The following is a 26,830-nucleotide window of genomic DNA, read 5'->3' as shown; positions in this document are numbered from 1 at the left end:
TGTTTTTTTTTGTTGTTTTAAGTTATTTCCCTATCCACATTTGTTTGCAGAGCGCTTGCCATGCTCTTAACTACGTTTTGCTGCCATTTGCAGCACTCTAGCCCTTTCCATTGGTGTTTTAGAACCATTTTAGTGCCTGAAAGTTCGGGTCCCCATTGACTTCAATGGGGTTCGGTGTCCGAGTAAAGTTCGGAAAAAGTCCGGGACACGGACCCGGACTTTTTTTTCAAGTTCGGCCGAACCCGCCGAACACGGACATCCAGGTGTCCGCTCAACTCTACCTATGACTCATACTTATAAAGGTTAACTGATTAAGCATTGCCCTCCCTGTCAGTTCTGTATTTATAATTAGTATGCTGCCATGTAGAGACCAGGAAGCCAGAAAATGGTATCTTACCATTTGGTAATACTTACCATCATTTTCTTTTCCTGGTGTCCTATCCACAGCAGCATTCGGACCCACTCTCCACTTGGCATAGTTACATAGAATGATACTGGGTCATTATTTCACTCTTTTACAGATTTAAAATGGTCCTGTATGCTGCCATAGGGAGGCAATAGGAAAGGAATATTATGGTAAGTATTTGATACACTTTTACAGTACAGTATTCATTTACTTTTCCTGATGTACATGCTGTACATTGACATAGATATACACAGGCCATAAATGAGTACCTTTTGCAAATGTAGGGGATAGATTTAGAGGTTACATTAGGGTCATTGTGAAAGATAAAAGTTGAAGATCTGGCTATGGTTTTGGTTGGGGGGGGGGGGGGACAGAATTCCAGGAATTATTTCCCTTTGGACCAGCTTAGATCAAGTGAAAGCTGAGGACACCACCAAAACCAACTTCAAGGTCTAAAAACAATTGTTGCTCTTGTAAACCATGTAGATCCACCACTACCTTCTTATAAACTTTCCATCTCCAAAACATTCTGATTAGTCTTTTTCAATCATGAAAGCCTTTTCAATCATGGTGCCATATAGAACCTGCTGATGTTGCTAGGGTTTGCTTGAGCAGGGTTCAATAGATCTCAGTGCCTGCATAGTTTGGGCACCGATGTCACTAGTCTGTACCAGTGGCATGGAACCCATTGAATGTCTTGTCTGGTCTCTCTCTTACAGCCAATATACGGGATTTATTTCTCTTTGACCAATAATGTAAAAGGGCACAATGCTAATTCCTCCTACTAAATATCAGTGTAACAGGGTATTCTTTCCACTGACCACTGATTTTACAGGGTCTTTTCCTACTGTTTATGTGAGAGAGTCTTCCATGATGGCTGCTGGTTCCAGCATCCTGGTTTTGACTGTGATACATTCTCCCTGTCTGCCTGTCTACCTGCAAGGTGATTAATGTAGCCAGTCTCTGGGTGGAGACCAAAGCCAGCCAAGTCTGCAGTCGCATGCTTGTGATAGCATTTGTTACCCTGCTGTTTGATTTCCCCTGTTTATTACTTCAGATTAGAACTACTGTTCTCTGAACTCTGCCTGCTCTTTGACTGTGGATTGGACCCTTACTAGTTTGAAACTTGCCTACTTTGTACCTAGACTGTCATTGAACCCTTCTACCTATCTGCCTACCACAAGTCCCTGCTTGCTGTGCTCTGTTCAAGTACCTGTTTACTGTGCTCATTTCATGCCTTCCCAGGTGTGGTGGCAAGGCACTAAAGCAATGTGTTTAAGACCTGGAGACAACCGAGTACCAGTAGGGCTGCTTGCCTTATGGGAAAGGGGGCTGCTTCAGATGAAGAACACAGAAGCCAGCTATAGTGCCTGACCACCTGCATTGGGGTAGGCATAAAAGCACCTCTACCACTCCTCTTCCACTCCTCTTCCACTCCTCCATGATGACATCACTGAGCTGGCGGATGTTAGAGAACTTGCGCTCTTCCACCTTCCATTTATGGATGCCCCACAGATGCTCAATAGGTTTTAGGTCTGGAGACATGCTTGGCCAGTCCATCACCTTTACCCTCAGCTTCTTTAGCAAAGGCAGTGCTCGCCTTGGAGGTGTGTTTGGGGTCGTTATCATGTCGGAATACTGCCCTGCGGCCCAGTCTCCGAAGGGAGAGGATCATGCTCTGCTTCAGTATGTCACAGTACATGTTGGCATTCATGGTTCTCTCAATAAACTGTAACTCCCCAGTTCTGGCAGCACTCATGCAGCCCCTGACCATGACACTTCCACCACCATGCTTGACTGTAGGCAGCACACACTTGTCTTTTTACTCCTCACCTGGGTGCTGCCACACACACTTGACACCATCTGAACCAAAAAAGTTAATCTTGGTCTCATCAGACCACAAGACATGGTCCCAGTAATCCATGTCCTTAGTCTGTTTGTCTTCAGCAAACTTTTTGTGAGATTTCTTGTGCATCCTCTTTAGAAGAGGCTTCCTTCTGGGATGACAGCCATGCACACAATTTTGATGCAGATTAACACACCTGGTCCCCGTTCACACCTGAGACCTTGTAACACTAATGAGTCATATGACACCGAGGAGGGAAAATAGCTAATTGGGCCCAATTTGGACCTTTTCACTTAGCGGTGTACTTGTTGCCAGCGGTTTAGACATTAATAGCTGTGTGTTGAGTTTTTTGGAGGAGACAGCAAATGTACGCTGTTATACAAGCTGTACACTCACTACTTTACATTGTAGCAAAGTGTCATTTCTTTAGCGTTGTCACATGAAAAGATATAATAGAATATTTACAAAAATGTGAGGGTGTACTTACTTTTGTTAGATACTGTAGGTCATAGTTGTAGGGGAACAAAAAAATCCAAAGCTTCTTTACTGGAAAAATGATCCAGTCTCATTGAACAAAGGGAGAAAAACATGTAGAATTGTTGAAAGTGGGAGGGAATAACTATCCATCAGTGTTATCAGTGGGAGGGTGAATGGCACATAGCTGATGTCATTGGGAGAAAGAATGCCCCATCAGGGGAAGAAAGAATGCACTAGAATTGGAATCAGACATTACTTACCTGAAGAGATGTTCCATGGCCTACTCTGCTGCATAAAAGTGCAGCTAACATCAGCATTGCAAACATGCAGGCACTATTGGCCATTACTCCTTACCCCAGATGGTCATTCCACCCCAGGAAGACTGGGCCCATAGTATAATCTACTACTGGATTACAGTAGACATTTTAACTTGCCCCTAGTTCACAGCCTCACTGTTAGTGTTCCTGATACACAGAGGGGACTAGCCCTGTCGCTATCTGAGACAGATCCACTTTGTGTATTAGGAGTGCTGACATTGGCTTCTGATACACTGATTAGTATTAACTGTCAAATTAACAGCTGAACTCTGTACAGGCAAAACAATGTTTACTAAAAACTACTTTGTCAAATTGAGAGCATCCACCTGGCTGTCAATTGCTCTAGGTAGGTCACATTCTTTATTTCTATATGTTTTATTATACTGTATCCCTAATAGGGATGAGGTTGCTTGTGTTTGGATAAAATTTTAATTTTCCATGCTTTTGTCCAAACACCAGCCCGATTGAGCAAGCATTTCACTTGCTGAAGACAAAACTGAAGGGAAAATGCCCCAAGAACAAGCAGGAACTGAAGACAGTTGCAGTAGAGGCCTGGCAGAGCATCACCAGGGATGAAACCCAGCGTCTGGTGATGTCTATGCGTTCCAGACTTCAGGCTGTAATTGACTGAAAAGGATTTGCAACCAATTATTAAAAAGTGAAAGTTTGATTTATGATTGTTAATCTGTCCCATTACTTTTGCTCCCTTAAAAAGTGGGAGGCACATATACAAACTGTTGTAATTCCTACACCTTTCACCTGATTTGGATGTAAATATCCTCAAATTAAAGCTGAAAGTCTGCAGTTAAGGCACATCTTGTTTGTTTCATTTCAAATCTATTGTGGGGGTGTATAGAGCCAAAAAGATTAGAATTGTGTAGATGTCCCAATACTTATAGACCTGACTGTAGTTGTGGGTTTTTCTCCTGCTGCTATATGGTATAGCTTCCTTCTATATGTGACAGCTTCCTTCTACAGAAGTGAATAGTTGTTAAAGAAACGTCCTTAGCAGCAAGGGACATCACTTTTCCCTTATTCATTTGCAGGCTGGGAATCCTCTGCCATGTAAACAAAGTGGCTTTGGATAACATAAAAAGAAAAAAAAAGCAGTTCCCCCTATAATGGTTCCCTCTAAATTTAATACCAGACCCTCAAATTCTAGTCCTTTAATAAAAAAAATATATATATAAATATTCCGTTCACAGTGTACATTCATTGTCAATCAAAGCACCAAGAAATGACAACTGTATGCCCCTCGAATGATAGACTTGGCATATGACAGCTCAGGTCTTGGGTCTCCCAGGTGACATCATTGAGCAAATATGGACATCATCATATGTGGTCAATGACATCAGTGCGATCCTCCTCCATTCCCCCATCAAGGTACCCACTATGTTGGGTGCATGTGGCCTGGAATTGTACAAAAGGTGGGCCACACCTTTGTCCTCCCATTTTCTGGACTGCCAGGCTGCATGCTTGTAAAGGTCCAGTATGGATTTTTGTGGCAAACCCCACGATTTTTTCTTTTTGCATGTGGTTCTCCCCAAAACTCTATACCAGACCCATAGAGTCTGGAATAGGATTTGTTAGTGAGTCCAAAAGTTTTTTTTTTTTTTTTGCATGGGGTTCCCCTTAATATTTGTATCAGACTTGTAGGGTTTGGTATGAATCATAAGGGGAACCCCACACCGTGTTTTTTTTTTTTTTTTTAGTTTCCTATTACCAAATATATCAGACTTTCATCAAGAATGTGGGTCTGGTATAGATTAAAATAGTATTTATTTTCTTGGCAAATGTCAGTTTTGCTGTAGTAGGTTGTATACATTGTATAGATGTGCCACTTCCAAGGCAGAGTCAGAGCATCCCCCATATAACCCCCCCTACACGAAGTTACCAAACCATAGTATAACCTCTGAAGAGCCACTGCACCATACTTGAAGGTTTATACTCTTTTACATCGTGAAACCTACATTCCAGAATGAAGTTTTGTGTTCTTTGCACATTGCTATTTTTCTTATATAAGAAGGTCCAAGAGATTAACCTAAAGGTCAGGGGAATCCACTGTGGGAAATAAATAAGTATTTGTGGGGTAAAGCACCATGGAGACGTAATCTTTTTACGTTTAGGACACTTTAATGTAACTGTCAAGAAAAAAAAATAAAAATTGTAAAAGAGAATTAACCAGTAAAATGATATATTACTCATTCCCCATACAAATAGACCCCCCCCCCCTACCCCCACATGAAGTTACCGAACCATAGTACAACCTCTGAAGAGCCACTGCACCATACTTGAAGGTTTATATTCCAGAATTAAGTTTTGTGTTCTTTGCACATTGCTATTTTTCTTATATAAGAAGGTCCAAGAGATGAACCTAAAGGTCCGGGGAATCCACTCTGGGAAATAAATAAGTATTTGTGGGGTAAAGCACCATGGAGACGTAATCTTTTTAAGTTTAGGACACTTTAATGTAACTGTCAAGAAAAAGAATAAAAATTGTAAAAAATAATTTACCAGTAAAATAATATATAATGATGGTCGTTTTATTATTCAATGTCAGTCATATAGACAAAAAGCAAATAATTTAGGAATCAATTTATTAATTATATTACAAATATATTCGTTTTAAATTCTCATAGGTCTTTGTGGGAGCTTCCCAGCCAGTATGTAAATGATGTCATCTTTCCTTAGTTTTTGTTTCCAAGTAGCCCAGGCTATGATGGGAGTGAGAAAGAAGATGTAAATTTCAGTCTAGCCTCAATAGTTGCCAATGAACTAGCCAAGCACTCTCACTTTATTCAATGAAAACAATGGCTTGTCTCTCTGAGCATGCCTAGTGCAGACATTCTCCCAGCCCGTAAACTGTGAACAAACCTGTTTGTACTGTTGTACAGTTCAGCACTGCACAGATAAATCCTAATTGTTATTCAGCTCCTTAGCATAAGCTCCTGGCATAGCACACAGTCTTCACTGGTACTAAGACTGTCTAAAATAGCAACAAGAATGCATGCAACCTAAGACCCAGCGGGGGACGGGAATAATTGTAACCTGTAATCTGGATTCTGAGAGTGGGACAATTTTATAAAGTTTCAGAAATGTTCAGTGTAATGTACTTTCTCCGAAGCTTCTTCAAGGTAAGCCATATTCATTTCTCCTAACTATGTAAAGAATGCTTCTCCCTAATAAGCGAATGTCGTGGCTCTCTGAAGGAATGCAGAAAAGTAGTCCTGAAATAATGCTTAGTATCTGCTTTAATCTATTGACCAGCTCATTTTTTTTGTATGGGATTTGTTTTGTACCTTACAAAAGTCCAAGCAGTACAAAAAGTTCTCTCTTGCCTACGTACCTTCTGCTTAACTAAAACAAAGGTTTATTAATTTTCTGTTTGTGGTTGGTTTATTGTGTTATTTAGTTATACGACTTATTTTTTTGGCTGGCTTAACTGAAATTAAGCTTTATAATACCTATGAATATCAGCATGTGATTGTTGCTAAACACTGTACATAACATGTGCAGGACAAAATTACCTCAAGCAATATCACATTCAGGTGCAAGCATTTATTTTTAGGGAAGGGTGGAAAGTTCGTAATTAGCGGGTTTAGTTTACATCGAGATCCAAAAATAACTTGATACTGCGTTGCACCTAGAAATAGATAAAGGGAGGTGTATGCATAGGATGAAACCTTATTAGAGGTGTGGGGGAGGATTGTGTATAAAATTGAATTTTAACACTTTTTAAGATTGCTCTTAGATCATTTTAAAATCAGGGAGTACGTGGTAAGGTGATTGGGGGGGGGGGGGGGGTCAGTGTTACAGGTGCTCAAAATCTCCTCCTATGAGCAACATCTACTAAATACCATAGAAAAACAATTTCTTATTCTAGAAGAGAATAATCAACCGTTATTGCCAACAATCTACCCAATGTCAACTCTGACAGCTGGAAGATTGACAGTTAAGTCATATAATCTCATCTGTTCCCTCCCCCCCACTTCCCCTAAAACACCTCAAAATGAATTTCATTCCTCCAACTTGCATTGCAATGCATAGCCCCTGTAAGTGTACGCATTGTAATGCAAAGCATTGTGTATATAATATTTGGTATAGATGTGATGTCCTGTATTTGCAGATTGTTTACATACACAAAATATAAAGAAAGGAGGCATTCTTGCTAATACTAGACCAGCCTTTCTCAACCTTTTTCCCAAAATGGAACCCTTAAAATAATTTTCAGGTTTCAGGGAACCCCTGCAAAAAACAATTCATTGGGGGGTCAGTGAGAAGAATGGCCCTTTACCTTGATGGTCAGCAGGAGGAATACATTTTTGGTTAGTAGGAAGAATCCCTCCCTTGCATTGATGGTCAGTAGGAATAATGTTCCCTTACATTGACTGTTAGTAGGAAGAATGCCCCCCCTTACATTGATGGTCAATAGGAAGAATGTTCCCTTACATTGACTGTTAGTAGGAAGAATGCCCGCCCTTACATTGATGGTCAATAGGAAGAATGTTCCCTTACATTGACTGTTAGTAGGAAGAATGCCCCCCCTTACATTGATGGTCAATAGGAAGAATGCTCCTCGTACATTGATGGACAGTAGGAAGAATGCCACCCCCCTCCTCCTTACATTGATAGCCAATAGACAGAATGCTCCTTAGACTGGTGGTCAATATACCACCCTTACAGGCAGCTAAAATGTTCCCTGATTTTGTGCTGCTTGGTGTGCCAAGTATTGTTGGCCCTAGAGCTGTGGAGGCACCATCAGTTGGGACGTCAATCCGCCAAAGCTGAAAAAACCCTAGAAACCCCTGGAGGAACCCTAAGGTGCTATAAAATAATAGTTGAGACTGATATACAAGACAAATGCTCATGACATGTTTGCAAAAGCTACCCTACCTTTCACAAGCTCCTGTTATTATCTAGAACAGTGTTAGTATATTTAATGGAACCCCAAAGGTGTATTCATCATTTATGTGGTTAACAGTACTTTATAAGCATTTCCATATTTAAATGCTTTTAAAATAGGTTTTAACCAATATAAGTAAACCATTTTGTTTTGTGTAAAACAGAGTATTTTTGCCAAGCACAAGGGACCCTAGGGGTACGTAACACACAATGGTGGAACCATTGATCCAGAGGTATTTGAGGCTGGCATTGGACCATTTCTAGCAAGGCCAGTAACAGACAGAAAATATGTTTTTTTTTAATCTTAGGATTTCATGTGGAAATGTTAGTATAAGTTTTTAGAAGTAAAAAAAAGGTCCTGTACATTTATTTAAGGAGAACTTCTACTAGACAGCTATGTAAGAATGTGTGTTTTGTCTTCATTGTCATAAAATGTGCAATTCTGTTTAGTCAGTTATCTTATTCACACACTACCACTACTACTACTACTACTACTACTACTACTGAACAGTTGAAGGGTGACACCGCTGTTCCAATTCTGCATCTTTACAGCTTACTTTGCCATCTCCAAACTACCTACCCTATCTTGCTCACCTAATAATGAAATAGCATCATCCATTGGTGAAGAATTCACTGGTCTCTCCACCTTAGCTCCCCACCTCCTCTAGTTCCCAATACTTCAGAGCATGTTAGATTGATAATAATGTGCAATGTCCCGATTGATATCAGCGTGACAGCGTCTAATTGTTCCTTTTCTCTTCATAATAAGGAACTATCCTTTTACCGTTTGTGCGCTGTTGTCAAACATTTCCTTGCTGGACAGAAAATTTGCAGTTGGCTTAGCAGCTTTTCAGTCTTGGGGATGGGAGAGCTCTAGCTACCCATCATTCAGTTCCCTGATCAAAAGAGATTCTGGAACCTAAAATTGTATCTAGCTTTGTCATATTTTCCCTAATGTGTGTGTGTGACAAAGAGCAAATGTTCTGCTGCAGGCACTGAATCCCCAAGCCATCACAGATGACAAGAGCCGGTTCCTATAGTTGTTGGCCTCTAACACAACCTTCTCCAAAAATGAAAGGAAGTGGAACCACTAACTATAGTAAAAGCCTCTGAACAACCTATTGGGGGGGGGGGGTTACTAAAACTGGTGCACCCAGAATCTGGTGCAGCTCTGCATGGTAGCCAATCAGCTCCTAACTCAAGCTTGTTCAATTAAGCTTTGACAATAAAACCTGGAAGCTGATTGGTTTGCGTTCAGAGCTGCACCAGATTTTGCACTCTCCGGTTTTAGTAAATCCCCCCTCTAAAGTCATCCAACAAACTGACTACTCCATTCAGGGCTATGTAACAGGTATTCTTGATAGCCCACCACTCCATGCTGATATTTACCTGCCCTGCACTCCCCCATCGCCCCATTCTTTGCTAGAACCCAGAAAAATACCTAGTGCTTCTGAACATGAGACTCTCCCCCTATCTTCCCACAATGCAGGGTCGAACCTATTATAGGGATGAAGTAAGTGTTTTCAAAATTACTCTATTTTCACATACATTTTGGAAAATGAAAACTTTCAATTTCACCGACAACTACCTATAAGGCCAATCACCGTATCCTTCTGTAAGCTCTGACTCAGACTCTTTGGAACTGACATATGGCTTTTTTTTTTGGAGTTCCAAAGGAGAAATGCTAACGGTTTGGGAGCACATGGAAGGCAGCAGTGGAGTTTAGCAGCGAAAGGGATAGACTTTAAAGCAATCTTGTTTCCTTGCAGCAAATGTTGAAAGTGTTATTTTATATGTATTCAATAAGTGCAAAACAAATACCTGTTTTATCTGTCAGAACTCCAGTCCTGTCCTGTACGCTATATACAATGGTACCTTACAAATTGTTATCAGCCCTGCCCAGTTCTTCTTTGTCAGGGTGACAATGCTGCTCCTGCATGGATACAGCACAGCCAAGGTGTGTTGCCACCTAGGGACAGGAAGTGTTATTGGCAGAATGGCTAGGTGGCAATTATTGGCTCTATTTAAGGCTTATTGCAGAAAAACGCGTAAGCCGCTGTATTTTGTACACTCCACCTGTTACAATAAAATAATATATTCGAAAGAATGAGCTGCCGGCTCTCCATTCTACCTTTTTCAATAAAGAAAAGAGGATGAAAAAAAGAAAACTAATGCAGCCACCACAACTAAGGACTAGTAGGCTTCGAAATATATCATTTTTATTCTTGGGTTTAGATACACTTTAAGTTACATAGGCTATTGATGAAACATAGATGACTTGTAAAACCTGTATAATAGACTGTAAATACATTATGATTCATAAATCATTGTCATTGTTTCTAGATGGGACTTTTTAAAGATGCTTCAGATTAGTTTGTAATAACTCTGTGTGTATATGTTTAGTGCCATTTATGAGCGGTGTTCAAGAGTACTGTGCAACTACACAAAGTAACAAGTCAACTACGCAAACATACGTGTCATCCTTTTCTAGTCCATGTAATGACTGGGTTGTTCCCAGATGCACTGTTGCTGAGTTTTATTGAAGGTTAGATACTTATGGTCTTCTGGTCATTGTAGAACCTTAGTTTCCAGCATTATGTGGAGAATATTATGTTTCATCTCTCCTTTCTCTAGTTTCATGGACTGGGCCACTACAAAATCAGTCAACGTGAGCACCTAACAAAAACAGACCCACTTATGTATGTAAAACAACCTGTACCAGTAAAGGAATGAACATAGCTGACATTGGATTTCCTTTTCTTTGCAGTCTGTTTTATGATCTTCCCCACTAAAGGTTATATCAAAGACTTAATATTGGCATTTGGTACTATTTTCTGAGGGATTACTGGGCAAGAAGTTACCATGTTTAGTAATCTTCAAAATATCTTCCATACAATATCTACATTTTCAGCACTAGTTCTCATAATTTAGTTTTTATAAACCAAAAGAATATCTTATGCAACATGAACAGTGATAAAAAGGTGCCAACCCGATAGCAATAATTAAATAAATAGCTACAATTTTAAAGAGGAAGTAAACCCTTGGCAAAAAAAATTAGAAAAAAAAAAAACCGTAAAGACTAATATGAAATACTTACCTTAAAACGAAGCCCCGCAGTGCCGCCCTCTCAGCGACAGGACGGCCGACATGTTCAGCCGTCCTGCTTCCTGGTTCACGTACTCTGGCCATCTGATTACATCACTCCCGCAAATGCACGTGGGAGACGCCGTTCATGGCACGGGGCTCTGATGGAACGGCACAGTTGGCCGTTCCTTCAGAGCGCATGCGCCGATGACGATCATCGGCTGAATTAAAAGTTAATATCTCCTAAACGGTGAAAGTTTAGGAGATATTTGCAGCACCTATAGGTAAGCCCTAATATAGGCTTACCTATAGGTAAATGTCAACAAAGTGGGTTTACAACCACTTTAAGTGAGAAGCACACTACAATCATAAATAGTGTAAAGGTAGGCATTACTACTTTTCTAAAATCTACCCATCCACAGCACCAATAATGTATAACCTTTACACATGATTAGCGTTGTGGATAAATAGATTTTAGGGAAGGAGTAGCGCCTTACACTATTTATAAGGTACCCATATCTGTTGCACTACATTGGGTAGCATTGATCAATGCTTCCCAGTGTAGCCCAACAAGGCTGGTGCAAACGACAAGGCAATTTGCCTAATATGCCATTCTTCCAATTCACACCAATGTACCGAAGAAAAGTAGGAGAGGTTGCAGTTTTACACATTGTAGAATACTGCAATGTGTTACAACTCATCACAACGTATTGCAGTGCATTGCGTTGAGCGAAATGTAATTTTGTCACATTTAAATAAAGTTAAAAAAAAATAAGAAGGCACAGCCCCTACTCTATGCACACCAGCGGGTGTGCCTTATAAAGTGCATATTATGTACCTGCTGGTATGAATGGGCTCTTAAGGACACCTTCATCCAAAAGTAATAGTTATAGGTGGAGTTGCTGAGACACTCATAGTTTTTTTTTTGCCTTATGGACACCAGGAGAGACATTTCCCTGTGTTTTTCTAACCTCCTCAACTGACTGTTCCTATAGACTGAGGCCTGTGGCCAGGTTTGGGAAATCCAGATTAAGTTGTATCTTCACCCAATCCAGTCAAATAGTGGGATAACATGGCTATGGTTACCCTAACATGCTCTTTCCTGTGATTTTCTTACATCAGTCATGGCTTAGGTGATGACAAGTCTGGAAATAAAGGGAAAGTCTCCCTGACTTTGAGAATAAAATACACTATATTACCAAAAGTATTTGGATGCCTGCCCTTACACACATATGAATTTTAATGGCATCCCAGTCTTAGTCCGTAGAGATCAATATTGAGTTGGCCCACCCTTTGCAGCTATAACAGCTTCAACACTTCTGGGAAGGCTGTCCACAAGGTTTAGGAGTGTGTCTATGGGAATGTTTGACCATTCTTCCAGAAGCACATTTGTGAGGTCAGGCACTGAGGTTGAATGAGAAGGCCTGGCTCACAGTCTGCTCTCTAATTCATGACAAAAGTGTTCTATTGGGTTGAGGGCAGGACTGTGTGCAAGCCAGTCATGTTCCTCCACCCCAAACTCACTCATCCATGTCTTTATGGACCTTGTTTTGTGCACTGGTGCGCAGTCATGTGGGAACAGGAAGGGGTCATCCCCAAGGTTGGGAGCAAAAAATGGTCCAAAATGTCTTGGTATGTTAACACCTTAAAGGTTTCCTTTACCGAAACTAAGGGGCCAAGCCAAACCCCTGAAAAACAACCCCATACCATAATCCCCCCTCCACCAAATGATTTGGACCAGTGCACAAAGCAAGGTCCATAAAGACATAGATGAGCAAGTTTGGGGTGGAGAAACTTGACTGGCCTGCACAGAGTCCTGACCTCAACCCGATAAAACACCTTTGGAATGAATTTGAGCGGAGACTGCGAGCCAGACCAACATCAGTGCCTGACCTCACAAATGAGCTTCTGGAACACACTCCCATACACCCATAGACACACTCCTAAACCTTGTGGACAGCTTTCCCAGAAGAGATGAAGATGTTAGTGCTGCAAAGGGTAGGTCAACTTAGTGTATTGAACCCTATGGACTAAGACTAAGATGCCATTAAAGTTTAAATGCTTTTGGTAATATGGTGTATATCCAAGTACAGCTCAGTGATCACAGAAGAGATTCTGTTTTAAAGCCTGCACAACATTGAATGTAAGGTAAGAAGCCATATCTCATATACATTGTATAATATGCTATAAGGTCAAGGCCAGATTTCTATCTGGGCAGCCTATATGCACAGAAAGTTTGGTGCCTTAAAATGGAACTAATGATGCGCATACCAACCTCTACTCCAGCAATGTGACGTCTGCACGCTCCCTCATCAGCACTGAAATCTTCATCTTGTCTTCTTCTGAGTTTGCCATCTTTGCCCATCTTGACTGGCCAGGCCAGGATGACGTAACTCTCACACATGCACACAGGAAGTAACTAATTCATCCGAGGTGTACAAAGAGGGTACACCGAGCTGCACATGCACAGCTTAGTATTCATTCTAATGCAGTTTATTTCTCGCAGCTGACCTTTCGGTACCTTTACAATTCTGCATCAATAAACTCCTGGCATATCACAATATACAGTACTGACAGCAACATTACCTTTTTTAGAACCTTTTATCTTTAAAGTGACACTAAATGGTATCCTTATTCCCCATAAATAATCCATACACATCTTCCACTCAATAAACCTGTAATCCATTATGAAATAGTTTCTTACTGTATTTCCCTGCCTCCTTTTAACATCCTCTGTGAGCTCTCAAGCCCAGTGCTGGATTACCAAATAGGTAGACACCGGCCTATGGGTCCCATGCCATTTAAAGGCCCCGCGACAACAGACCAAATTATATTGATTTGCTCAGGAAAGAAAAATTACAATGAAGCTTTCTTAAATTGTTTCTAAAATTAAAAAAAATAATCAACTCTAAGAAAGAAAAAAAAACTTTACATTAAAGACTCTATAGAGAAAATACTGTATTAATGTAATGTACTCAATAACAACTTCATGTACATAAACGATAGACAGCAGGTTTACATTACAGTTTGTCTCAGGCCCAGACTGGGACAAAACCAAATTAATTACAAATAATGACACTACTGGTTTATATGCACATTAATAATACACTGCTCAAAAAAAGTAAAGGAACCCTTTATTTAGAGTAAAGAATCAAGTTAATTAAGCTCCTGGGATATTGATCTGGTCAGTTAAGTAGCAGAGGGGGTTGTTAATCCTTTTCAGCTGCTTTGGTGTTAATGAAATTAACAACAGTTGCACTAGATGGGCAACATTGAGACAACCTCCAAAACAAAATGGTTTTACAGGTGGAGCCCACTAAAATTTATTTCGGTACTCATCTTTTCTGACTGTTTTTCACTAGTTTTTCATTTGGCTAGGGTCATTGTCACTACTGGTAGCATGAGGCGATACCTGGACCCTATAGAGGTTGCGCAGCAGTCCAACTCCTCCAGGATGGCAATCAATCAATACGTGCCATTGCCAGAAGGTTTGCTGTGTCTCAAGAGCATAGAGGAGATTCCAGGAGACATGTAGTTACTTTAGAAGTGCTGGACAGGGCCATAGAAAGTCCTTAACCCATCAGCAGGCCCGGTATCTGCTCCTTTGTGCAAGGAGAAACAGAATGATCACTGCCAGAGCCCTACAAAATGACCTCCAGAAGGCCACTGGTGTGAATGTCTCTGACCAAACAATCAGAAACGGAATTCATGAGGGTGGCCTGAGGGCCAAACATCCTCTAGTGGGCCCTATGCTCACTGCCCGGCACCCTGGAGCCCGATTAGCATTTTCCATTGAACACTAGAATTGGCAGGTCCACTGGTGCCCTTTGCTTTTCACAGATGAGAGCATGTTCACCCTGAGCACATGTGACAGACGTAAAGGGGTCTGGAGAAGCCGAGGAGAATGTTATGCTGCATTTAACATTGTTCAGCATGACCGGTTTGGGGTGGGTCAGTGATGGTCTGGGGAGGCATATCCATAGAGGGACGTACAGACCTCTACAGGTTAGACAATGGCACCCTGACTGCAATTAGGTATTGGGATGAAATCTTAGGACACATTGTCAGACCCTATGCTGGTGCAGTGGGTCCTGGGTTCCTCCTGGTGTACAACAATGCCTGGCATCATATGACGAGAGTATGCAGCCAGTTCCAGGAGGATGAAGGACTTGATACCATTGAATCACCCAATTGAATCGCCTAAACTAAATCCAATAGAACACCTCTGGGACATTATGTTTTGGTCCATTCGATGCCACCAGGTTGTACCTCAGTCTGTTCAGGAGCTCAGTGATGCCCTGGTCCAGATCTGGGAGGACATACCCCAGGACACCATCCATCATCTCAAAAGGAACATGCCCTGACATTGTCAGGCAAGCATACAAGCAAGTGAGGGCCATACAAACTACTGAGTACCATTTTGGGTTGCTGCAATAAAATTTCAGCAAAATGAACTAGCCTGCATCATCTTTTTTTATACTTTGATTTTTAGGGGTGTCTTTGAATCCAGCCATCTGTAGGTTGATAATTTTCTTTTCCATCAAACAATGTGGCATCCTTTCTTTCCTAACACATTACTCAGTCTATATCAGTTTAGATATCCAGCATAACGTTTATCCCCATTGAGATCTGATATGTTTTCAAAGTGTTCCTTTAATTTTTTTGAGCAGTGTATAATGTAACGTGGAACTGAGAAGAATAAGTGGTTGCAGTTGGTTGACAGAGGTTACAGAATATCATTACTGCTCACTGACTGGTTTCTAGAGGTTACAGCACACATTACAGCTCACTGATTAGTTGCTAGAGGTTACTGCACATCATTACTGCTCACTGATTGATTGCTAAAAGTTACTGCACATCCTTACCACTCACTGATTGGTTGCTAGAGATTACTGAACATTATTACTGCACACTGATTGGTTGCTAAAATTTACTGCACATCCTTACCACTCACTGATTGGTTGCTAGAGGTTACTGCACATTATTACTGCTCACTGATTGGTTGCTAGAGGTTACTGCACATCATTAGTTTACTGCACATTATTACCGCTTACCCATCACCTAGCTCCATAACTCCAATCAGCTCTCCCCCAGCCCTGCCTATCACCCCCCTCTGTACTCTTCATACCCCCAGCCAACATTGCCCTTCTCTAATCTCAATAGCCCTGCTTACAAAAGTCCTCCTCCATAGCCCCACCCCAAAATACCACTTTGCTCTCCATAGCCCCACTTCCAAATGCCACTCAGCTCTCCATAGCCTCTCCCACAAAGCCCCCTCTACTTTCCATAGCTCTGGCCCAAATGTCACTTTGCCTTTCATAGGAATATCACCCAAAGCCCTCTATTTCCAATATCCCCACTGACAGCTCCCCTCTGATCACCAGGACCCCTCTGGCCTCTCTCTTTGCTCAGTGGAGCCCCATAGATGTGCCTGGCAGTGCAGGCATCCCCCTTAACTCTCTTTCCCCCTTGCCCCATACCGGCCACCTGTCACTCATTACCCCACCCACTAGTTTATATGGGGAGAAGGACCTACCTGGGCCTTGCCAGCCGGGCTCACCTCCTGCAGGCACTCAGTGCTGCTGGCTGCCGCTTCCACTCTGATCTCAGTTCCTACCCCGCGGCCTCCCAAGTCCCGAGCATACAGGCTGCATGGCATGGGTGGGGTCAGAGTGTCAGTGAAGCTCCCCACCCCACCCGCTCTTTGATTCTGGGGAATAATACACCACACAGTGCTGCCTGTTCCATGTACCCGTTGGCTCCACAGTGTCAATGGGGCCCTGCTTGTTAGGACATGTGGATCCAGCCCACCTGGCAAATGTCTGGTGTGCCCTATGGCCAATCCAGGCCTGGTTTGTCTCTTAAAAGCTCATCTTCTTTCAGCTGTCAGTTTTTAAAGAATATTGGTGCGATGAGTAGCAATAGCCATCACCATCTAGTGGCCAACTTGCACACTACTTAGGTCAATGTTTTCCCACTAGAGCGCACATACAAGAAACCTCCAGAAACCTGCAGGGGGGGGGGGGGCTGAAGTTTAGACTGCCAAGGGGCCTCCACAGAGTTTAATCTGGTGCTGCCCAAACCTCACTATTTGCCCCTCACTTCCATTTGTTTGAAACTAACAGGGCAAATTAGTTGAAGTCACGTGCACAGCTCTATAGTGGGGCCAATGAACAAATGTAGCTACGTTCTAACAGGAAGTCTGATAAAAGCAGCAATAAAGATAAATTTGAAGAAGGCTAAGAACAACAGAAGATACTTTTTTGAGTTAGGAATACATAGGTAAATAGTGTTTTTTTTTTTTTTTGTTTTTTTTTTTTTGTATCACTTTAAGGGATTAGTGCAGGAAGTAGATGACCCCGGGATGATACCTGAACAAAGTGGGGTCTGTCTTTCTGGAGAGAAAATCAGATGAATGCAGGGGGCATACTGGTCTCTATGAGAGTTAATAAATAACTGGAAATATTACAATCACTCATTACTTAGCAGGCATGACCCTACCATGAAAAATAGATCTTTAGATAAAAAGGCCCCTAGGTCACTCATGGACACCGTACTGATATAAGGATTGGCAGATGGAAAAACGTTACATGCCAGGGGGTGCAGACACCTGCCACTCCTGAAAATATCAGATGGAAAGATCCTGCTGGCAACTTTGCATTGCAAGAGATCTAAGATTCCACATTTTTATTTTTTTTTTTTTAAATCAAACTTTTTACCTTTTTTTTCATTTACCAGCTTGCTTAACTGGTATTATATGCCAGAAACGCCTTTCACCTACACATAAAATAACTCATTTAAAAATACATTGTAACAATATTGTTAGTACAAAGTACTTATAAAGAAACTTGGCAAACAGATAAGTAAGGTCCTTTGTCAGCACTCCTGCAAAAGAGACCAGGACCCTGCTGAGTAACAGGCTCCTGTGTAAAGAAAGAAATTACAAGTATTTCATTCAATTGATTTTACAGTATCTTGTTGGCAAGCACTACTCACACACCACTATATTACTCATTTTTGAAACATTATTACTAAAAAGGCTAAACATGGGGGATCTGGTTGTTTGGGAGAAAATATTTATACAATGTAATACTATAATATATACAGTAAATATGTTTTTTTATTATGATTTTGGTAACCAGGGTATCTATTATTGATCCAGGTCATCATGTTATTACATAATATTCTGTGCTAATGAGGATGTCAATAGGCTTGTCACAGAACCATGTCTACATCTTTATTAGTCACCCTAATTGGTGTAGCATTTATGTATGATGACAGATTATATAGCAATTCTAATCAATTTGGAATGACACTATGAACAATATGCACTCTAAATGTACAGACAAAAAAAAAATAATATGCAGAGAAGATCAACATTAATACCCGGTCCCTTACCTTAGTCCCTAAAACATGAAATATGTGCAGACTTAGAATGCTTATTTGGGAGAATTTAACCACTTGCTGCCCAGATCAATTCACATATTTGTGAAAATCTGTTTTTTTTTGCTTAAAATTACAGAACCCACAAACATTATACAGTAGGTTTTCTAAAAGCAGAGGCCTTGGAGAATGAAACAGTAGTTTTTGCAACTTTTTATGTCACGTGATATTTGTGCAGCTGTTTATCAAATGCAAATTTTCAGGAAAAAAAAAAACCTAAATACATTTTAGTGCACAAAAACACAATATAATACCCAATTTTTTGCTAACATATAAAAGAAAATGTTGTGCCGAGTAAATAGATACCAAAAGTCAAGATTTTAAATTTTGCATGCCTGTGAAATGACAAACCACAGTACCTAAAAATCTCCATAGCTAACACTTTCAAAGCCATTACAGATTACCAAGTAAAGTTAAATACAAACTTTTGTGCTATAATTATTGTTCTCACTGTGATGTTCGCGTTGATACCTAACATTTGTGGTGCAATTTGCATGCGGGACCTACGCATACATTCGCATGTGAACATCGGGAAACAAGGCACAATTTTTTTAAATTATTTTATTATTTATTTTATTTAGGTTTACTCTGCTCATTTATTTATTTTTTATTCAACTTTATTGCTTTCACATAGGATGAACAACATTGCCAGTGATAGTTGGGGCAGTGGGAAGTACTCTTTATAGATTAATCTGGCGTCTATAAGACCCTGATCCCTCCTCAGCCCTCCAAAGCATCCGATCAATCAGAGGTCGGTTTGATCAGATGCTTGCCTGGTTGGTAATGGCCAGTAAACAAACAACCAAAACTGGAAATCATAGTTGCTTCCAGCTTCATTAGAGGAAGGGGAGGAATTTGTTCCTCCTTCTCCTCTGCGCTTAACTAACCCAACTGCTTGTAACAGTCCTGGGCTCCCCAGTGGAATGGGAGATCCCAGGACCGGCGGCAGCAGCCCTGTAAAAGCCCTGTACATCCCCAATCTACTTATCCCTGTACTGCACATATCCTATGCAGAGAACTGAGCTTTGGGAGGGACCTAGCAGGCTCCACCCACTACAAGCTGCCTGCAGAAAACATCAGGATGGGCGGATGCAAGACCAGCCACCCTGTACAAGGGGAGAGAGCAGCAGTCAGTGGTCTCTATTGCAGGAAGCTTACGAACAGAGACCAAATAAAAGCCAGAACATATTTTTAGTTTTGAATAGAATGTGAAGGGGTTAACTTATTATTTCTGTCCCCAGTTGGGATATTCCTCCTTACTTTGTGTTGGATATGTGCCAGACAAAGCAGGAAGTAGGGGAAAATCCCTCCCCCCAAGGAAAAAGTGAAGATATGTCATCAGCACACCATGAATTCCTCAAAAGGGCCCAAAGCTTTATTTTCCTGGTCACATTATAAACATTTAGCAACTTTTCAGAGCCACGCAGGGCCCCATGTGGCACCGAAATGTTACTGTATGTTTGACATGTGACCACAACAATAAAGCTTTTGATCCTTCTGAGGAATCCTTGATGTGCTGATGACATTCCTTCACTTTTGATCATCCATGGTTCCCAGCCTATGGTCATTACTGCACCCAGCTCTACTGAACAGCCAGTTTCTTGAAAATTTGCGTGGGGCATATTGCGCTTATCCCCCCCAAGGGGACACAATTTGTCCATGTCCCCATGTTTGGCAATATCACCTCACTTCCTGTCCAGGTGACGGGTGTCAGACAGAATAGATAGCAAGGGGAAATCTCAGCACGGACACACAAACGATATTTAGAATCTGGCAGATGTTCTGACCCTTCCTTTGTCTACAATTACAATTTTTATTTTGTGGCTGGAGCTTGGCTTTAATGTACTTTATAATTATTGAGTATTGATGAAAAGACAGACTATGTATACATATCTATACATTTTTATCATATAATATCATTCATATAATTAAAATAAATGATTTTTTTTTTTTCCATTGGGTTTTTCTCCATTGGGTTTTTTGTGAAAAATAACTGTTGCACCTGGTGTTGTCAAACAATTGTCTATAGAAGACAAACAATGCATAGACACATTCATACAGAAATATCTCCACCAACAAGCAAATCTGGTTTGTCTAAGTGTGTCAAGTAACAAGGTTATAGCAGAGAAACCGGAGAATGTACTCATTGATAACTTCCTCTAAGCATTATATGTCGGCTATGGAGCTTTGGAATGTCTTAAAACCGTCTGCCCTATCTTTTTGAGGCAATTCACATAACAGAGTGGGTGATGATGCTGTGGACACGCGTTGAATGGCCGAGTGTAGAAGGAGGAGACATGACATTAGCGCTGGTGCTTATCATACCTTCAGTGAAAGTTGCACTATACAGCAAAGTTAAAACTGGCCTTAAAAAAAATGAACAGATTCCTCCATCCACACAAATGAGGTAGATGGAGTAATCCCCTCCACCCGGACATTGTTTTTTGGCAGCGGCAACCATAACTGTCAGAATACACTGATCGGCAGCTGCAGCTGATTGGTTGCAACTACTGACCGATTTTCCAACATGCTCCCATTGACAGAAATTGAATAAATGATCAGCTTCTGTTGAGTGGCGCAGCACACACACTTATCAAAATTCAGGGAGTGCAAGAGCAGCCACATTTCGATCAGTGTATAGCCAGCTTAAAAGTGTTTTTTTTTTTTTTTACTTGCTCCCATAATACAGAATATGACTGCACAGAATATAAAACAGAGAATCTCTCTACAGGCGTACAACAAAAACCTGACTGCCGTTTCATTTTTGCCCTCCTCTATCCAAAAAAAAAAAAGTTTGGGGAGAAGGAGTTCTACATTATGTCTAGGCAAATATGAAAATCCAACAGCTGAAACATGTCATTCCAAGCACTGTGGCTTCTGTGGTTTTTAAAGGAGATTATAACCCGAAAATTACACTCACCATCACCTTTTCCTCATCTCCAACCCGCCCAAAAGCTCTTTTACAATGACATTTTCTGGGGGGGGGGGGGGCAAAGTACCTTTTTTGGTGGTACTTGCTCCCACTTCCTCATTCCATACCTAGGCAAGGATGATGTGACCTTGGTCTGCCCCCAACCGAAACCTGCTGGGTTAACATCACACATCCCAGGAAACTACAGGACTGTGAGTTATCAAAAAGTCGCAGCCTGTTCCCAAATTCAAGATGCCACCTGGTGATCATACCAGTAACACTTTCTGTCCTTGGGTGACAATGCTCACTCACTATACTGTAGTTATGGAGCAGCACTGTCACCAGGGGAGGACTGGGCCAGGGGGCAGGGGGAAATTGCCCCCTGGGCCGCTCTGATGCCCTGTACAAAAAGTCTGCTCTGCTTCTGCCACAGACATGCTTAAATGATTCCTGGTGAAGAGAATTAAAAAGTCCCTGCTGCTGACCTACTGAGTGGCATTATGAAGACAAGGACAGAGCGCAGAGCAGCCCCCCCCCCCCCCCCCCCAGCATGGATGGTGTAAACTGTGTCTGAGCAGAAGCCGGTTCCATGCCCCACTGGAGACTCTACCCTGGCCAGTCCCAACCGAGCTTTCCCCCCAACCGCCCCCTGCTGGCCAGCTTGGGAACCTGGATTCGGCTGGTGAATAGAGAGTACCTGGAGCAGAGCTTCAACCTGGAATGGGGGGTTCAAAGGAGGCTGGGAAGAGGAAGAGTGGGAGGGGGGCCGAGTCGCTGCACCATGGGGCTCTGGACTGTACTTGCCCCCTGGGCCGAAACTTGCCAGTCAGCCCCTGATTGTCACCCTAGGTCTGGAAGCATGTTGGAACTACAGAGCACTTCCCCCTCTCCTTTTCTCTATCTCATAGACCTTTATCAGCCTCTTACCCCAGAGGAAAATTTTTTATATTTTTTGGGGCTGGGCGAACCCCTGCTAAAATCAATTCATCCAAAAACAATGGAAAACTGATCAGTGAAAAGCTACACTTTGGTGACTCACTGCTGACTCTGTCAAGTGGCGTTGGCCTGAGAGCTATACAGGCATCATCAGATGGGAGGTCAATTAGCCACAGCTAAGGGAACCCCTAGACATCTGTACAGGAACCCTAGCTGAGAATGGCTGTTATAGAGGAGAGGTGTTCTGTAGCTCACAAAGATTGATGGGAACAAAACCAACTGATAACACAGAGATGCACAGGAAGTATTCAGCTCGCTAGATTTCTGGCAGAATCAACAGGTATTTTCTTACACTTATCAAACAGATATAACAAAACACTTTCCATGGTACATTTTACAGACCAAAGGGTTCAAATAGGAGAAGTTCAGTGTTCAGGTTTAGAATTAGCCTGTAATTAGCAGAGGCCTGTGTTAGCAGAGGCCTGTACAGTGTCCAATTATGCGCTCGGGATTGACATACATTCGTTCTGCCAGCAAAGACAAGAGCAGCTGTAGGGATCTTCCTGCACATCCGAGTGTTACCATCCATACAGGGACAAATGCACAGTCCTGGATGCAGTCTGTCAATGCATGCGTTCCTGCAAGGTTGTAAACGTCTGGATGTGAAAATCCATACAACCACTGCATCAGTCTGCCTGTCATTGGTTTTAAAAAGGCGGCATCATTTATCAGTTTGCGATATTCCTTTTATCTCACAATCTGCTTGTGAGTAATCTCTTTGTCAGTAACTTGACTGCCTCTTCTCGGTGCCTCCCTCCCCACCTTTGTGTCTTCTTCCGTCTTATTTTCTTAATTAATCCCATATTCACATATCCTCATTAGAAAATCCTAAAGCAGACTTTGTCTGGGCCTGGCAAACCAGCTTTTCCAAGTCACTGGGGTGTCTCCCGCAACTCTCCACCACCCTGTCTTGTTTCAATTCCTCCCTCAATCAAGGGGTGGAGAGCAGCTAGTAACTGTACAAAAATAATACTCTTATAAGAAGACGGGTTAGTCATCAGAAATACCATAAACTCTATAGGAGACAACGTGATTAAATTTCTCCATTGAGGAAAATTTTATTGGACCTTTCTTCCACTACTGGACTATGGTAATGTTACTTTTTCATGTCACAATGTGTATGCATGCACCGTGTATCCGAGAAGGGATGTTTAGACTGGAAGACAAAGGCTTATCACTATCCCCTTGTAACCTTGCAGTGAGGCAAAAAAAACAAAATATTTCAACGTATTTTTTTCAAAGCACATTTTTCTCACGCGCAGCCAGGCTCAGAGATTTTGTGACAGCCAGAATCACGGCTGATCATTTGTATCTAGCTGTTGTACTATGTGACTCACAAAGAGTTCACTGAGCTTCCACCAAGCTTTACTGTTGGTCAATAAATCTTATATAGTGATTATATTGTTGTTGCTGTTGAGTTTATATGGATATTCCTACTCACTACTATTTTTGTTATTACAGGGTACTTAGGGTGAACTTTGCTTTTAATATTGCTTGTTTTTGACTTTTTTTTCCCCATAAAGAAAGTATAGTAAAAGATTGCACATATGCTATAAATTTTCTTGGCTTATGTAAAGCACAGCTATGTGACTGTTCAAGTCACCCTCTACGGCACTTCTCATTCTTTTTTATTTTAGGCAGCAGCTTGAACTTTATAATATAGTACAGACCCTATTCATTGTAGTGCCAGGTTTTGTAAGCCAAATGAGCCGTGACCTAAGGCTATAATGTACTATTTGATGGCTGATTTTTTATTGCCTTATACAGTTTCGCTCCTGTAAAAGCAGGTTTTCTTTTTTTCTTGTCATAGAAAATATACACTGGAAACTGTTCACCTACAAAGGCACCTAAATTTACTTTAATCAGGGGTAATTTGTATTACAATTAGATTTACTAATGACATACAGGCGGTTCCCGGGTTACAAACAAGATAGGTTCTGTAGGTTTGTTCTTAAGTTTAATTTGTTTGTAAGTTGGAACAGGTACAATTTTTTTTTTTTTTGAAAATTATTTTTATTTTTAAAAAAGACTAGTGCAAAAACAGAGCCATCGGGCATACCCCGGCTCAAGAAACACAAAAACAAAACATAAAAACAACGAAACAAACCCCAACCATGGTTGCTGCTATAAAAACATTGAAATCGTGCTTCACCAGGAGAAGGCAGTAATAGGAGTATGAGTCCGTTCACTGCGGAAAAACTAAAGATGGGTAAAAGGTGGCTGCAGTCCAAGAGCCCCCCCCCCCTCCCCAGAACAGGTAACAAGAGTAGACATGGGCTACCGAACAACCGTGATGGGGTCTTCTCAATCATTGGCCGTGTCCTCCGCCTCCAACCATATGTGCCAAACCTTTGTGAACTTCTGGGGACAACCTCTGTTGGTATACACAGCCTTATAAAGAGGTACATTCGAATTCACTAGAGCTTTCCACAAGGAAATGGTGGGAGCATCAGGCTTCCGCCACCTGAGTACCACCAATTTCCTTGCGTAAAAGAGTAATAGACCCAGCAGGGTGCAGGCTGCTAAGGAATGGGCCAACCCCAACATGCAAAACTCTATTTTTGGGGGCACTCGAATGGTGGTCACTCTAGCCATAAATTCCAGAATCTCCGACCAGCAGGGAATACTCTATGCAGTCTAGTCGGTGTCGAATCGAACCTAAGTAGTATTTTGAACTGTACTAGGTGGTCCCTGGAGGCTACGAGGTGCTGGAAGGGGTAATCCCAGACATCCTCCCAGTCCTCCAAGTCTAGATCCCGCAGGGCCTCCAGGCCAGTATGTACAATAGGAAAGAGGGAATTACATATGGAAGAAAGAGGTTTTTTTTAAAGTCTCATCGCGGAGGAGCGTCTCCAGGTTTGCTTGGGTAAAATCAGTAGGAGAGTCACCGGATTGTGTATGAAATGCATGACGAATTTGGAGGTACAGAAAGAACAGGTACAATTTTTAAGTGTAACTTAAGCCAAAAAAATTATTTTTACGTTTTTTTAGATAGCATTTGTTTTGCTGTCTGTACCCTTGTTCTTAAGATTTCACCTCACTTTCTGTCCCTGTGACAATTGGATTTTGAAAATTTTGGGTTGTTGTTGAAACAAGGATTGGTGATAAAGCTTTAGTGCCGGTTCACATATATGCGATGCAGGAACCCTGCAAATCCACTGCGGGTTCCCGCATTGCATTCAAATTGCAGGCAGCTCACACTGCCATATGCGAATCGCTGGGGGTGTCAATACAAAGTTAACGACATCCCCAGATCAGCTCGCATATCACAGTTCAGACATGAATCTGATCACGTAGGTAAGAACCACCATGCGATCCAATTCTGCTGCAGACCCAGAAAAGGGTCCTTTGCGTGTTGTGTCCAATCTGTATGGCTGAATTTGCATTGCACAGACAACAGGCATGTGATTTTCCGAGCAGTGCACTCCGAATCACATGCAATGTCTGTCATCGCACTGATGTGAACTGGGACTCAGTGGAGAGACCCTTTTCCCATGATAACTCTTACAGGAGGGAATTTCCCTTCCTAGGGGTAGATTTCCTCTCACTTCCTGTTGTCCCACGTCCGTTGCTAAGTAGGAGTCGTTTGTAAGTCAGATGTTTGTAACCCGGGGACCGCCTGTATAGGTATTGATCTACTAAAGGCAAATAGACTGTGTACTTAGCATGTGTAGTTGCTCCAGAGCTTAGTAAATGAGGAGAAGCTCTGCTGACTTCCATCATCCAATCCAAATATGTGTTTTTCTTTCCTTGCATGTGATAGGGTATTCTTTGTTAAGTGAAGCTTTAGCTCATTTTCTAAGTTTTGGAGCAATTGCATTTGCAAAGTGCATAGTCTATTTACCTTAAATAAATCAACCCCATAGTGTTTTTAGTTTAAGCTTCTCTAGATAATATAAAAAAAACACACATTTATCTTAATGCATTTTAAAATTGTAAAAGTCAGTGGGAGAATTTTTTTATTTATTTTTTTATGGAAAAAAACAAATTGTTTTTCTAGCCCCGGAAGGTTTTACACCCTTCTTGACCAGGCCATTTTTTGCTATACGGCACAGCGTTACTTTAACTGACAGTTGTGGTCGTGCGACGCTGTACCCAAATAAATTTAATGTCCCTTTTTTCCCACAAATAGAGCTTTTGGTGGTATTTGATTACCTCTGTAGTTTTTATTTTTTCCGCGATAAACAAAAAAGGAGCAACAATTTTGAAAAAATAAATAAATAAATAAATGTTTTACTTTCTGCTATAAAACATTCCCAATGAAAAAATGTAAAAAATCGAATTTCTTCATCAATTTAGGCCAATATGTCTTCTGCTACATATTTTTGGTAAAAAAAAAATCCCAATAAGCGTATATTGATTGGTTTGCGCAAAAGTTATCGCATCTACAAACGATGGGATATTTTCATGACATTTTATTTATTTATTTATTTATTTATTTTTACTAG

General features: G+C 41.4%; 1 protein-coding gene across 3 annotated transcripts in view; it reads left to right on the top strand.

The window, feature by feature from the left end:
* Positions 1-5,961: 5,961 nt before the first annotated feature.
* ARHGEF4 (Rho guanine nucleotide exchange factor 4) overlaps positions 5,962-26,830 on the top strand; it is a 237,609-nt gene continuing 216,740 nt past the window's right edge. Inside the window, exon 1 of one of the 3 annotated variants that reach the window (XM_082252193.1) lies at positions 5,962-6,180. In XM_082252193.1, the coding sequence (XP_082108319.1) occupies positions 6,142-6,180 (39 nt within the window). In that variant the 5' untranslated portion in view covers positions 5,962-6,141. Of the gene's footprint in view, positions 6,181-23,364; positions 23,473-26,830 lie in introns of those variants that run through there. The other 2 variants (XM_082252195.1, XM_082252194.1) reach the window with 2 other exon arrangements.

This window comes from Pelophylax lessonae (genome assembly GCF_965119305.1).
Source record: "Pelophylax lessonae genome assembly, chromosome: 3".
Classification (NCBI taxonomy): domain Eukaryota; kingdom Metazoa; phylum Chordata; class Amphibia; order Anura; family Ranidae; genus Pelophylax; species Pelophylax lessonae.
This window is presented reverse-complemented; position numbering and strand designations above follow the sequence as displayed.